The sequence below is a fragment of the Pan troglodytes genome, chromosome X (assembly GCF_028858775.2).
Source record: "Pan troglodytes isolate AG18354 chromosome X, NHGRI_mPanTro3-v2.0_pri, whole genome shotgun sequence".
Taxonomy (NCBI): domain Eukaryota; kingdom Metazoa; phylum Chordata; class Mammalia; order Primates; family Hominidae; genus Pan; species Pan troglodytes.
The window spans coordinates 102723167-102736756 of NC_072421.2; the positions used below are offsets into that span (position 1 = coordinate 102723167).

Below are 13590 nucleotides of genomic sequence, written 5' to 3' on the forward strand. Positions count from 1 at the left end.
GTGGCTGTAGAATATTGGAAGATACCCCAAAGGCACAAGGCTGGAGCAGGGGCTGTGCTTACTAAGGTCTAAGCAAGATACAAGTCTATCTCATAGGATTACTGGGAAGATTGAATGAAGTAATCTATGTGGAGCACTTAGGACATGTTGGTGATGATTACTGCTCACACTATTAGTGTCAACAATGCTCACTGTATCTTATACCTCTTCTAATTTTCTTTCAGTGGATGGCTGCATTGACTGGTCAGTGGATCTCAAGACATACATGGCTTTGGCAGGTGAACCAGTCCGAGTGAAATGTGCCCTTTTCTACAGTTATATTCGTACCAACTATAGCACGGCCCAGAGCACTGGGCTCAGGCTTATGTGGTACAAAAACAAAGGTGATTTGGAAGAGCCCATCATCTTTTCAGAGGTCAGGATGAGCAAAGAGGAAGACTCAATATGGTTTCACTCAGCTGAGGCACAAGACAGTGGATTCTACACTTGTGTTTTAAGGTGAGTGTTGTGTGAAAACATTGCCCAATCACATGGCTGATAGTCTTTTGAGTGGGACTTGAGTACATGTAGGTATGCCTCATGTTGTATAATGGATATGTTCTTGAAAGGTTGCAGTACATGTGGAGCTTCAGTAAATTCCAGTTCTAATTATCTATCAGAACTACATAGCAAATTCCTATTAGATTTTCATAAAATAGGATTCCCATTTACTGTGTGTGCTTATTTAATTTAGAAAATTTTGTGACTCGGGCCGGGCGCAGTGGCTCACACCTGTAATCCCAGCACTTTGGGAGGCTGAGGTGGGTGGATCGCCTGAGGTCAGGAGTTCAAGACCGGCCTGACCAATATGGTGAAACCCTGTCTCTACTAAAAATACAAAAATTAGCCAGGCATGGTGGCAGGTGCCTGTAGTCCTAGCTCCTCGGGAGGCTGAGACAGGAGAATTGCTTGAACCTGGGAGGCAGAGGTTGCAGTGAGCCGAGATCGCGCCACTGCATTCCAGCCTGGGCAACAGAGCAAGACTCCATCTCAAAAAAGAAAAAAAAAAAGAAGAAAATTTTCTGACTCATTTCTTCCCTCACTCCACCCCTGCCGCATGGTCTTATATTAACAATTAGTTTTGCATACAGCTAGTTGACTCAATTATCTTGATATCTGGCCACGAAAATGATCTAAAATATCATTTTGGCCATGGTCTTGCCTTTCTTGTTGATGAAAAATAGTTTCAAATGCGTCTAGATTTCTCAGCAAATGTACTACTGCTGAAATCCTTCATAGAATTTGCAATGCAAGTTTGAGTCCACTGTGTCTAAATAATCAACATCGAGCTCTGTAAATACACAGTCATCCTGAGTTTCTGGGTACTATAGTGGAAAGATATCACAGACATAATTCTTGCTTGCAAGAAGTTTACAGTAAAAAGCAATATGTTTTTTCCCTTAGGGATTCTACAGTATGTTCTCCCTTCCCCCTCTACCCCAGTGATAGAATCTAGGATCTAGCATCTAGCATCTCAAATAGAGACTGGATTAGGTATTGAAGTAGGTAGCTGAGACGACCTTTAGGCCACCTTTCAATTCTGCAATTTTGGGAGTCTTTGATCTTGCTCACCAGGGACCTGCACTCTACTATTTGATTTTAACTCCTTGGAAATGCAGACCTTTCCTATTTTTGTGTCCTGTGAACTTTGATGCCAAAGCTATGTCACTTCCTCATCAAAAGCACTTGGAAGCCCCTGGCGAGGTCTCATTGTTCAAAAGCCCAGGAGAACAAGGTGGTATATAAATAGAGAGCCTTCTGGATGCTCTAAGAATCACTTTTATGTGTAGGGGAAGAAAATGGAGTGATGGGGGAGCAAATGGTGAGTTTAGTCTCTGTTTGTGGTAGGCAAGATCTTCAGGATCTTGGGAGAACAGCAGTCATTCTGATCACACCCTTAGTGTTAAGCGGTATTTTCTCCTACTTGGGCAGCTCTTGGCAAAATTGAGAAGTAGATGTAATTCAGCTTTAGTGACTGACACTATATTCCCTAGGGTGCTGCTACTCTTTCCTTGCTTATCTCCTCTCCATCCCACACTGTCATTAAAAACCCACCAATCAAAATTATCTCTCTTCTCCTCCCCCTGCACCATTTGCTTTTTGTTTGTTGTTTTCACAAATTTAAAGTTTTATTTGCAAAGCATCAGTCCACTATGTACAAGTGCTAAGCTTACAATGAATTATTAAACAAATTATTGCTACTTCCCCAGGCCTGCTAATGTCTTCAGTCTTGTTACCTCCCCTCTTTTCCATTCTCCGCTCTAACCCCATTCCTTTACTCCTAGCAATAATAACAACTTAGTGATCCCTACATGCATTTCCCCTACTGTTTTAATTATACAAACATACTGACATGGGTATTTTCTCCTCATTGTTTTACAAAATGAAAGGAGGGTTACAGATTTCTCTGCATTTTCTTAGCTTAGTAAAAATACATGGTATAAATCTCTCCAAGTCAACTGATAGCTTTTTTTTTTTTTACTTTTATTTTAGGCTCAAGGGTATATATGCAGGTTTGTTATACAGGTAAACTGCATGTCATGGGGGTTTGGTGTAAAGATTATTTTGTCATCCAGGTAATAAGCATAGTACCTGATAGGTAGTTTTTTGATTCTCTCCCTCCTCCCACTCTCCACCCTCAAGGAGGCCACAGTTTCTGTTGTTTCCTTCTTTGTACCTATGTGTTCTCATTGTTTAGCTCCCACTTGTAAGTGAGAATATGCAATATTTGGTTTTCTGTTCCTTATTTTACTAAGGATAATGGCCATCCACATTGGTACAAAGGACATTCTTATTTACAGCTGCATAGTATTCCATGGTGTATATATATGTACCACATTTTCTTTATCCAGTCTACCGTTGATGGGCATTTAGGTTAATTCCATGTTTTTGCTATTGTGAATAGCACTGCGATAAATACATATGTGCATGTGTCTTTATGGTATAATGATTTACATTCCTTTGGGTATATACCCAATAATGAGATTGCTGGGTTGAATGGTTAAATATATAATATTGTATGTTGCTTAATATTTTATGATAACACAAGTCAGTCAATCATTTCCCTATTGATGAGTATACACTTTGTTTCCAGTATTTTGTCCCTACAAAAGGTGCTGTAATAAAAATCCACTATTTGCTTTTCAATAAACTTTAAGAAGTCTTCGATTTACGTAGTTATTGCAAAGATAATATAGAGTTCCTGTACACTTTATATCCAGCTTTCCCATTTTATTAACATCTTACATGACTATAGTACATTTGTTACAATTAATGAACCAATAGTAGTACATTGTTATTAGCTAAAGTCCATATATTCTTCACATTTCTTCAGTTTTTCCTTAATGCCTCTTTTCTGTTTCAGTATCCATCTCTGGTAGCGCATTGTATTTGGTTGTCATGTCTCCTTAAGCACTTCTTGGCTGCATCAGTTCCTCAGACTTTCCTCATTTTTGATGACCTTGACAGTTTGAGGTGTACTGGTCAGATAGTTTGTAGAATGGTCCTCAACTGAGATTTATCTGATATTTTTCTCATGGTTAGACTGGGGTAATATGTTTTGAGGAGGAAGATTACAAAGGTAGAATATCATCCTCATCACATTGTATCAAGGGTATAAAGTATCAATATGACTCATAACTGTTGATGTTGACTTTGATCACCTGGCTTGAGGTGATGTTTATAATTTTTCATTGTAAAGTTACTTTTTTTTTCTTCCTTTCCATACTGTAGTCTTTGGAAGAAAGTTGTTATTCACAGTCCACACTTAAGAAGAAATATCTACATGAATTATTTCAAATTCTTCTGCATGGAAATTTGTCTCTCCCTTTCCCCACTTACTTATGTGTTCCATCATTTATTTATATCAGTATGGACTCATTTTTATTTATATTATACACCGGCTTGTAATGCAATTCTACTTAATTTTCTTGCTCAAATTCTTCCACCTTTGCCTGTGGGAAGCTCTTTCAGTTGGCTCATTTGTCCCTTTGATATAATTCTATCATTGTGGAGTGGTGGTTGTATTTTTTTTTTTTTTTAGCATTTCCTTACATTGTAGAAAGATGCTCCAGGTTTATCTTATATATTTTGTGCCCCAGTTCTAGAATTAGCCATTTTTCCAAGGAGTCCTGTTTTTTTTAATGGATAATTGCATTAGAAACCTAGATTTGGTTGCTAGGTATGCTCATTGCTATTGGGGTGTTGTTGCTTCTAAGTCTTCTCAGCTAACAGTCTATTTGCTTTTAAACAAAGCCATAGATTGTGAAGGAGTACTTTAGGGATAGTGGAACTTCCCAAGGTCCCTGAAGTCCTTTCCTATAGGTGGCTCTCTCTTTCAAGTACATTTCAGATTGGCCTTTTTTATGTCTATTTTGGATACCATCTGAGTCAGAGGTTCTCAACTCACATCTAGACCAATAGAAGATAAAAGAATTCCACTAAGATTTGAACATAACTTGTGACTTTTTAACTTTTGTGCAGCAAGCCTTAGGGAGCTATTGGGACTGATAGAGATAGGTGGAACTGTTGAATATTATCTCTCATGTGTGCCTTAGTAAGGAAAAAATGTTTGCAAATCACTGTTCTAATAGAATCAACCAGGCTTTTATCAACTCAGAGATACATAAATCTATTCCAGGTATATAAGTGAAATAGCTAGCATATGTCTGTGAATAATGAACCTGTTTTTCATATCTAGTAGTGGCCACTGACTTCTACTATGTGCCAAGTGAGAAATTCCATCCATATAGGTGATTTTATGCAATTGCCAAGAGTGACATTTATTGTGAAAAGGGCTCTTAATTTGACAATGTCAGTATTCACCTAAAATCTCCATTTAGATACCACTTTAAGGTAATTACGAATGACTTTTCTATGTTTTATTGATCTCATTAAAAGTTACTCTACTGATGTCACTGTGATTAAAAATGAAGATATGAAATATTTAGTAATATTCTCCACCCATGTGAATGACAGCAAGAAAAATTTACTGTTTGTGACCTTTCAGTGGCCACTTGGCTAATGAATAATTTTTAAATTTTTCCTTGGCTAGACTCAAGAGTGATTAGTTGAATTTCCCAGCATAATAATGGGCTGGTAATATGAGAATGGTAGAGGATTAAATCATATTGTGAGAGACGGTGCCAATCGAAGAATCACACCAATATTTTCAATGGAGGCATGAATTAATAGGATAAAAATGATAAAGGTAATCTTATTTGACAAAATCTCACATATCATTTTCTCAACAACTTGGAACAAGGGGTGACTTAAGCTGTGAATGAAGATAGATATAGTCATATAATCCTGCATTGAATTCACAGATATTGAAAAGAATGATTGGCCAGGTGCGGTGGCTCGTGCCTATAATCCCAGCACTTTGGGAGGCTGAGGCAGGTGGATCACATGAGGCCAGGAGTTCAAGCCCAGCCTGGCCAGTATGGCGAAACCTGGTCTCTACTAAAAATACAAAATTTCGCTGGGCGTGGTGGTGCACATCTGTAATCCCAGCTACTCGAGAGGCTGAGGTACGAGAATTGCTTGAACCAGGAGGCAGAGGTTGCAGTAAGCCGAGATTGTGCTACTGCACTCCAGTCTGGGTGACAGAGTGAGACTCCGTTTCACACCCACACACACACACACACACACACACAAAATTAAATATAATTGAACATCTGTAAAAACATAACATTTAGGGATAATTATGGCTGAGTGCAGAGAATCAGTTAGAGGTTCAAAATTATTATGACCATTTACCTCTGCAACGAGGTAAACATAACAAGGAGTTCCCTTATAAAATGGGAGCATAATCCCAATATTTTTGGTCTCTAATAGTCATTGAAAGAAGTGAGGTTCTCAAAATCTGAATGCCTCACAACATCTTTCTGAACAGTTCCTTAGTATATGTCTTGCCAGGAGGCACAATTGCTTTGATTTCAAATGTGAATAATCAATTCACAGTTGAATGATTATTACTCCAGCAAAACAGCATCAGAAGAAAAGTTGAGGGAGTGGATACATTTGAAACGAAAAGCGTAGCATGTTGCTAATTTTTGAATCTGTATGGTGGGTACATGAGGATTCATCATATTGCCCTGTGTATTTTTTATCATGTTTGAAATAGTCCATAACAAAATAAAAGAAGAAATAAATGTAAGTATACAGTAATTTTACTTGATTTTATTGTCACTTAAATGATCCTGGCCTATAAATACCTAGGTATCATATATAAGCGAGTATTTTTATTTCAGTCAACAAACATTCATTGAATACATATCATGGGACTCACTTTATGGCATATTGCAAGAAGACCTGTGTCTTTAGAAAAGAAAGTGATGCTCTAGTCTACATCAGACACAAAGAAATGGCTCTTAGCACCTTCCACTCTCCTACCCTACTTCCCATCGCAGTTACCTAGAGATTTTCAAGGACAGTGAACATATCTCATAATTCAATTCCAACTTAACTATTGATCCGTGAGAAGTTAAGTGTCAACAAGTCGGTTACCCAGGTAGCAATTTCCAGGAGAGCAGATAGTTTCTTGTCAGAAAAATGAAAGCCTGGATCTTATAGAATTAATTGACCTCAGAAAAGATCAAGAAAGTGTAGCAGGATCTTGAGACAGCAGGAATTTCGTTCCCGAAATGAAATGTAATTAGTTATTTTTCTACCTGTTTTTGGTTATAAGCAGGGGTCTCTGATTCCATTATTTTTATGGCAATTTGATAATCTACTTGTTAATAAAATTATATAGGAAAATTTTTAAATAGCAAAGAAGTAACCATTTTACTTTATTTTCATTTCATTAGCATTAAATTAGATATGTTGTAATGTTTAGAAATATAACCATACTATTGTACATTAACTATGTAATTTCAACTTCATTCAGTTTGTTTACTGGAAGGAAGCAGATGCTTACAGTTTAGTCAGCAGGAGTACCTGCTTTGTAAGAATTAATAGGTTATATTTGATAACCACAAAAGAAGAATTGATCTCAAATAGTCACTGATGAGTTGGTTAACACTGTTATTTATATGAACTTTTTAGTTTAATCCCTTGTATAATTACACAATCTTAAGTGACTTGGTTTTATAGCTATCTTGCTCAGAATCAAGGTTTTAACCTAATGCAGGGTTGTAAACTCAAAATCTTTTCAGAGGTCAAGAAGGTAATGTAATGAGTGTGGCAGGCCACCTGAAACATTTTGGAGTGTTGGAAGTTGTAGCAATCCCCTCCATAATCTCATTTCATGCATTCTACTCTATTGCCACTACCTCCTATTTTTCTAGCTCATTTTTTTCTATACCTTACCTCCAATAATCTATTGATTCCACCCAAACATCTTTCTCATTGATCTCACATGTTTTCCACTGTACCTTGTTCTCTTCCCATCTAGCATAGTTCCAATTCAGTGGATCAATCATTATAATCACTCCCATATACACCCTCTTGATTCTCTTAACCCTTTCTCCCTTCATCTTACTCGCTTGTGAAAACCACAACACTGTTTAAACCTAACTGTCCATCTGTACTATGCCTGCATCCTTGCAGCTAAACTTGGCTGAAGGAAAATATATAATAATGTTGACTGGTTTCACATTAAATTCATTGTCATGGACCTCAAATTGACCTTTAATGCTACCAGGTAGTTTTATTTTATATTCTTAGACCATTCAGTCTCCCATCTGCCTAGATGACTATTTTATATCATCTCCACTCCTCAGATCTCCAATATCTCCTCCCCCTTGCTTCCAGTTTCACAGAGAAAAAAAAATGTAGTCAGGAAAAAAACTGCCACTACATCTGCCCACCTACTGGCATCTATACCTACATATTCTGCCTTCCAGCCTGTTACCACAGATGAACTGGCCTTGCTTCTATGTAAGGCAAGTCACTTCATGTGTACACCAGATTCTATCCCTATTTGCTTACCCAAGAACATCACCTGAGCAATTCTCCTCTCTCTCTCTCCCATATCATGAAATTTTCTATTTCTACTGGATCATTTCCATCAGCATATATACAGATCAATATTTATGCCATCTAAAAAAAATCCTCTCTACTCCACTTTCCTGACAGCCACTATTCCCGGTTTCTTGCTCCCATTTGGAAAAAGCTACTTTAAAGAATTATCTGGTTATGGTATCATGGTTGTTTATATAAGTCCAAACCCTTCAAACTGTACCCATTAAATATGTGCAGTTATTTGTGTATCAATTATATCTCAATAAAACTATTTATAAAAAAAGAGTTGTCTGCATTCAGTTTTGAGTTCCTCTCCACTTATTCTCTAGTAAACCCATCCAATCAAAATTTTACCTTCAAACTCTTCCAAACCTGCTCTTATAAAAGTCTCCAATGACCACAACAATACTAAATCCAATGGGCAGGCCAGTTTTCAGTTCTCCTATTACTTGACCTGTAATGTCATGTGGCATAGTTGATCACTCCCTTCTTTTTGATAATGCATTCTTTACCTGACTTCCAGAGAATAGTACTCTCTTGGCTTTCCTCATACTCTATCAGTTACTCTTTCATAAGTTCTTTTCCTGGCTCCTCGTATTCTTTCTGACCCCTTAATGTTAGAAGGCACTAGGGATATAGGCCCAACATTGCCAGTTTTTCTGATGTTTTGAAAGCTGAATAATTGTGTGAAATTTCTCAATTTTTAAATTTATGGGACCCTCCTGCCCAAAAAAGCCCGTACTCAGATTCAACCATTGAACTCAGTTCTCATAATCTAAACTAATAGGTTCTGACTCCAACATTAACCTAGATAGCGATGGTATAGTCATCTTAAAGTAGGACTGCAGCAGGTTTTATCTGTATCAAAGTGAAGCAGGAAAATCAACACTCCAATGGCAAGATAGATTAAAGGAAACCCGCCACTCTCCCTAGAGTACATTTGAGCATTCAGTAGTAGTCATATGGTGTCCCTTTTTGTGGCAACTGGCTCAATTCCAGCTTAATCCCTTGCGTGGCTATTGGAGTCTCCAAAAAAATGCACTGATCAGTATAGGGGTCCTTATTGCTAGCTACGGTGTACTGAAATAGGTATTCTATCAAGAGGATTCTATTGCTATAAAGTGGTGCTTCTCCTCCACCTTCCTTCCTGTCAATGATCAAACAGCAACTCTTTAAAAGGGCAGAGGACTGAAGATGTGCAATAACTCTAGTCCCAGGCATGAAAAGTAACTTCAGTGAAAATATCCATTCAATGCTTATATGGACTAATATTGTGCCTATCACTATGGCGAACCCAAGAGAAAATTATGACACAGCATCCGCCTTTTAGCAGTTACTAAAGGAGGAATTACTAAGAGTTACTGAACTAGCTAGGACTCTTCTATACCTAACACTGTGGTGCAATCTTCTATATTACTATTAATACTACTGTGTCCTATTAGGAGTATGGTCTCTGGAGCTGGACTGCTTGGAGTCAAATCCCAGTTTTATTACTTACGAATTGTGTGACCTTGAGCAATTTATATGACTACTCAGGTTCAACCAGGGGACTCACAGTTTGCAAACTCTGAACTATTGGTTCTGACTCCAACATTAGCCTAGGGAGTGATGGTATATTATGGCTGTGTGACCTTTGCCTTGCTTTTCCTCACATAGAAAATAAAGACCCATTTGGTTATTCAACTTAAAATATTTTGAACACTTGAATTAGGTGTTGAGTAAATGCATTGAATGAGAGATTAAAGTAATGGAGCTTCCATTCTAGAGTTGGGAAAACATATAAATAACTAATGCAATCACAAGACTACACTGGGTAATCATAATTCTACAGTGGTGAGAGTGAAGAAGGGTCATGTTAGGGGAGTGACTGACTGAGAGGCCACTTTCAGTTAGGTGATCAAGAAGGGCTTCACAGAGAAAGTGACATACAAACTGAGACCTGAATGACAAGAAGGAGCCAGTCTTGTGAAAATCTTGGGGTAGAGTATTCCAGTCAAAGTGAATACCATGTGTAAAGGTCATGAAATGGGAACAGGCTTGATTCGAGAAAGCTAAAGAAAGGGCTGGGTGCAGTGGCTCACACCTGTAATCCCGGCACTTTGGGAGGCTGAGACGGGCAGATCACCTGAGGTCAGAAGTTCAAGACCAGCCTGGCCAACGTGGTGTAACCCCTGTCTCTACTAAAACTACAAAAATTAGCCAGGTGTGGTGGTGCACGCCTACAATCCCAGCTACTTGGGAAGCTGAAGCAAGAGAATCGCTGGAACCTGGGAGGTGGAGTTTGCATGCAGTGAGCTGAGACTGTGCCACGGCACTCCAGCCTAGGCGACAGAGCAAGACTCTGTAAAAAAAAAAAAAAAAAAAAAAAAAAAAAGTGCTAAAGAAGGGCAGTTTGGTTGGAGTGTGGTGAGCTGGGGAATAATGCTACTAGATAAGGCTGGAAAAGCAGGCAGAGAACAGAGGACAGATGCTGTTGCATATTGTGGACCAGAATAAAAAGTTGATTTTTAAATTAGTAATCAGAGATAAAATGAGTATTTATTTTTGTTAAACTGGAGAGTAACATGATCCAATTTCCATTGAAAAAATGATTACTTTGGTTGCCTGGCGAGAATGGACTACAGGGGGAGAAGCAAGAAGACCAAGTTGAGAAGCAATTGTATTAGTTGAGGAGAGATGTGATGGTAGCTTGGATTGTGGTGGTAGCTATAAAAATAGGGAGACGTGAATGAATCCCAGATATATATTGAAGGATGAGCTGATAGGACATACTGATGTCCTGGATGTGAGAAAAAGCTGAATAAAGGATGACTCCTGTTGCTTTTGACTGAAGCAACTGTGTGAATCATGGTGCTATTAACTGAGAGAGAAGACCTGGAGATGAACAAAGATCATAGTACCTACCTCAGAGAATGTTGATGAGCACTTATCACCAATACTGACATAGAGTAAGCACTCCATACATTATCTCTTATTTCTACTTTTACTACCACCACCACTGCTACTACTAGCTATAATTTTTTAGCTTTTATTATATGAAAGTATTGTGCTAATCCTTAGAATAACTCATGAGGTAAGTCATATTATTGAAGATGATAAAACTGATACTTAGAGAAGTGAAGAACTTGCCCAAGGACACATGGGTAGTAAATGATGGAGCTGGGATTTGGAAAGGTTTGACTCCAGAGCTCATACACATTATCAGTTTTCTCTACTGTCTTCTCAATTATTATCTGTTTTCACTGTTCTTTATAGTAATCTGTATTTGTATATTACAACAAATGAGATATGGTTATTTACATTAATTCTTGTCTATATAAAGTTCTGTGCTTCTGTGTGTTTTTAGTTTCATCAGTGAACATTATTGTCTGGTGATGAGGATAGAATTTTATTGATTAAAGATGGATAATAGAAGGCAATGAAATAGAGATTCCAAGTTCATGAGAAGTGATGATTAAGTTAAAGCAAGAATTTTCAGAGAACTAGTCTTCTTGTTTTACCAAGTTTAAAATCCTTTGTGATCACTTTTCAGTTTACATATGCAGAAGTGCTTAAAAGTTGTTTTCCACCAAAGAATAGAGATGAATTTTGAAGCATATATATCCTTAAATGGCTCTTTTTGTCTGTTTACTCTGACTTCAAAACCTCTAATATATAAGACTCGTGATGAATCAACTAGAGAAACATATACATCAGTACATGACAAAGTGCTAGAATGAATATAATCAGGTGTCATAAATGTATGGTTATCTTTTTCAAAAACTCATTGCATGACACTACTTCCTCCATTCCCCTTAAAGTTGAAAATGTTCATGGTGGAACACAAATGAGATCTCATTCCTTCCTAACTACAGTTTTGTTTTGTTTTTGTTTGTTTTTAATAAAAGTGATGTTTTTCAGCCAATATTCTTTTAGGTCTCAGGTATTTATTATTCATTAAACAAATATTTATTGAGTACCTCCTGTACAGAGGGTACTAAAAAAAAGCAAAAGTGAATGATAGGGCTCCTGACTTATAACAAATTAAAAGGGGAATTAGGACATGTATACAAATCACACTCAAACAAGCATAACTCCCATGTGGTTCATCGTTAAATTGTATCCTAGAAAACATAGTCTAGCAACTAAACATATTTTTTAAAGTCTGAGGATAGATTTAACATAGTCCCTTGAAAAATATCAAAGGTAAGCCCATTTGTAACCCACAGCAACAAAAGTCATTGTTTGACATTACTATCACTCCTAGTATCTCTTGTATGTTTCAGCTGCCCGGAAACCTCTCTCATTGCTCCTCTTGTTACCTGCTAAAAAACTCTTCCTGGAATGCATCCCCTACAAGTTTCTTCTCTTTTTGCCCTTTCTCATCCTCTAGCACTTTTTTCCTTTCAAGAAGCTCTTTTTTGCCCTTTCCAATGTAATTTAATTAAACTAGCAGTGCTTCTTGCAATTCTTCAGCTCTTTCTGCCCATTACTCCTATTCTGCACAATAAAATCTCAGGAACTAACCTGCCATACCAAGGATCTTTGTAAAAGTTGTTGCATTTAAAAAGACCAATGCAGTGAAAAAGAGAATTATGTTTAGAAGGCAAGAAGAAGGGAAAAGCTGCAAACACTTAACTTGATGGCTTTTGTTCCATCATACATGAGGGAAAGTGATATGTGCTATAGGAAAGATAAAGTAATAGTACAGTAAAAAGTAGGAAAAATAGCTTTTGTCTTATAGAATCGTGCTTGTTTGAGATGGCTCTTGAGGATCTAAACAGGTGGTGATAGTAGAGGTCTTCCCAGGCAGATAAAACAATGTCCCAGGGCAAGGAGGTAGTAAAACATGGGCCATGCACAGGGAAAAACAGGGAGGTAAATTTGGTCGGAACCTGGATTTATCGAGGCGTTTTTTTCTGAGTATGAACCTAACAATAATACTTGCTTTATGAAGGTTTCAGATGTTTTTGAAACATGAGATTTTAGACATTGAGCAATTCTTAGAAAAGAAGCTAAAAGACTCAACTAATGAGCACCTTAACTTGCAGTCAGGTAATAAGGCACTTTTTTTGCAGATGATGTTTCCACAGAGACAATGTATATTTAAAGGAGGCAAATTCCCTTCTATGACCTGACCTTCATTAAAGAAAGGCAGTGCTGCTGACTAAAGCGTTGTTAGTCTTAGCATGTACTCCAACCAGTTTTCTCACAGTGTTGATAAATTCACATGGAACCATCCCCACTCTCTCACCACACCGAAGAGTGATCCACCTTGGTAGGATGACTCATTAATATTTGATGGGTATAGTCTGTATCTATAAATATGAGACAGAGAAAAGCTAAGTGAGAGGGGTAATGTATATTTCCACCTTGGGGCCTTGATCACATTCAAGCAAGACCCAAGCCAATACAAATCTACACACTCGTTTCCAGACCAGATCTCACTCTTCAACACTAAGGCAATATACACTTACCTGAGTATAGAGATATAGTATATACATTTTTAATTTTTTATTCCTGTTACCCTGATCCCGTCAGTGCCTTCCCTTTACTTCCTACAAGGAAAGTGGCTTGACCATGTTTCATATTTACATTATTATCTTT

At 37.6% G+C, this 13590-nt stretch overlaps 1 protein-coding gene across 1 annotated transcript in view; it reads left to right on the forward strand.

The window, feature by feature from the left end:
• The first annotated feature begins 230 nt into the window (after window positions 1-230).
• The window catches only part of IL1RAPL2 (interleukin 1 receptor accessory protein like 2), a 569253-nt gene continuing 555893 nt past the window's right edge, over window positions 231-13590 (forward strand). Inside the window, exon 1 of the mRNA XM_001139071.5 lies at window positions 231-498. Within this exon, the coding sequence (XP_001139071.4) occupies window positions 266-498 (233 nt within the window). The 5' untranslated portion in view covers window positions 231-265. The remainder of the gene's footprint in view (window positions 499-13590) is intronic.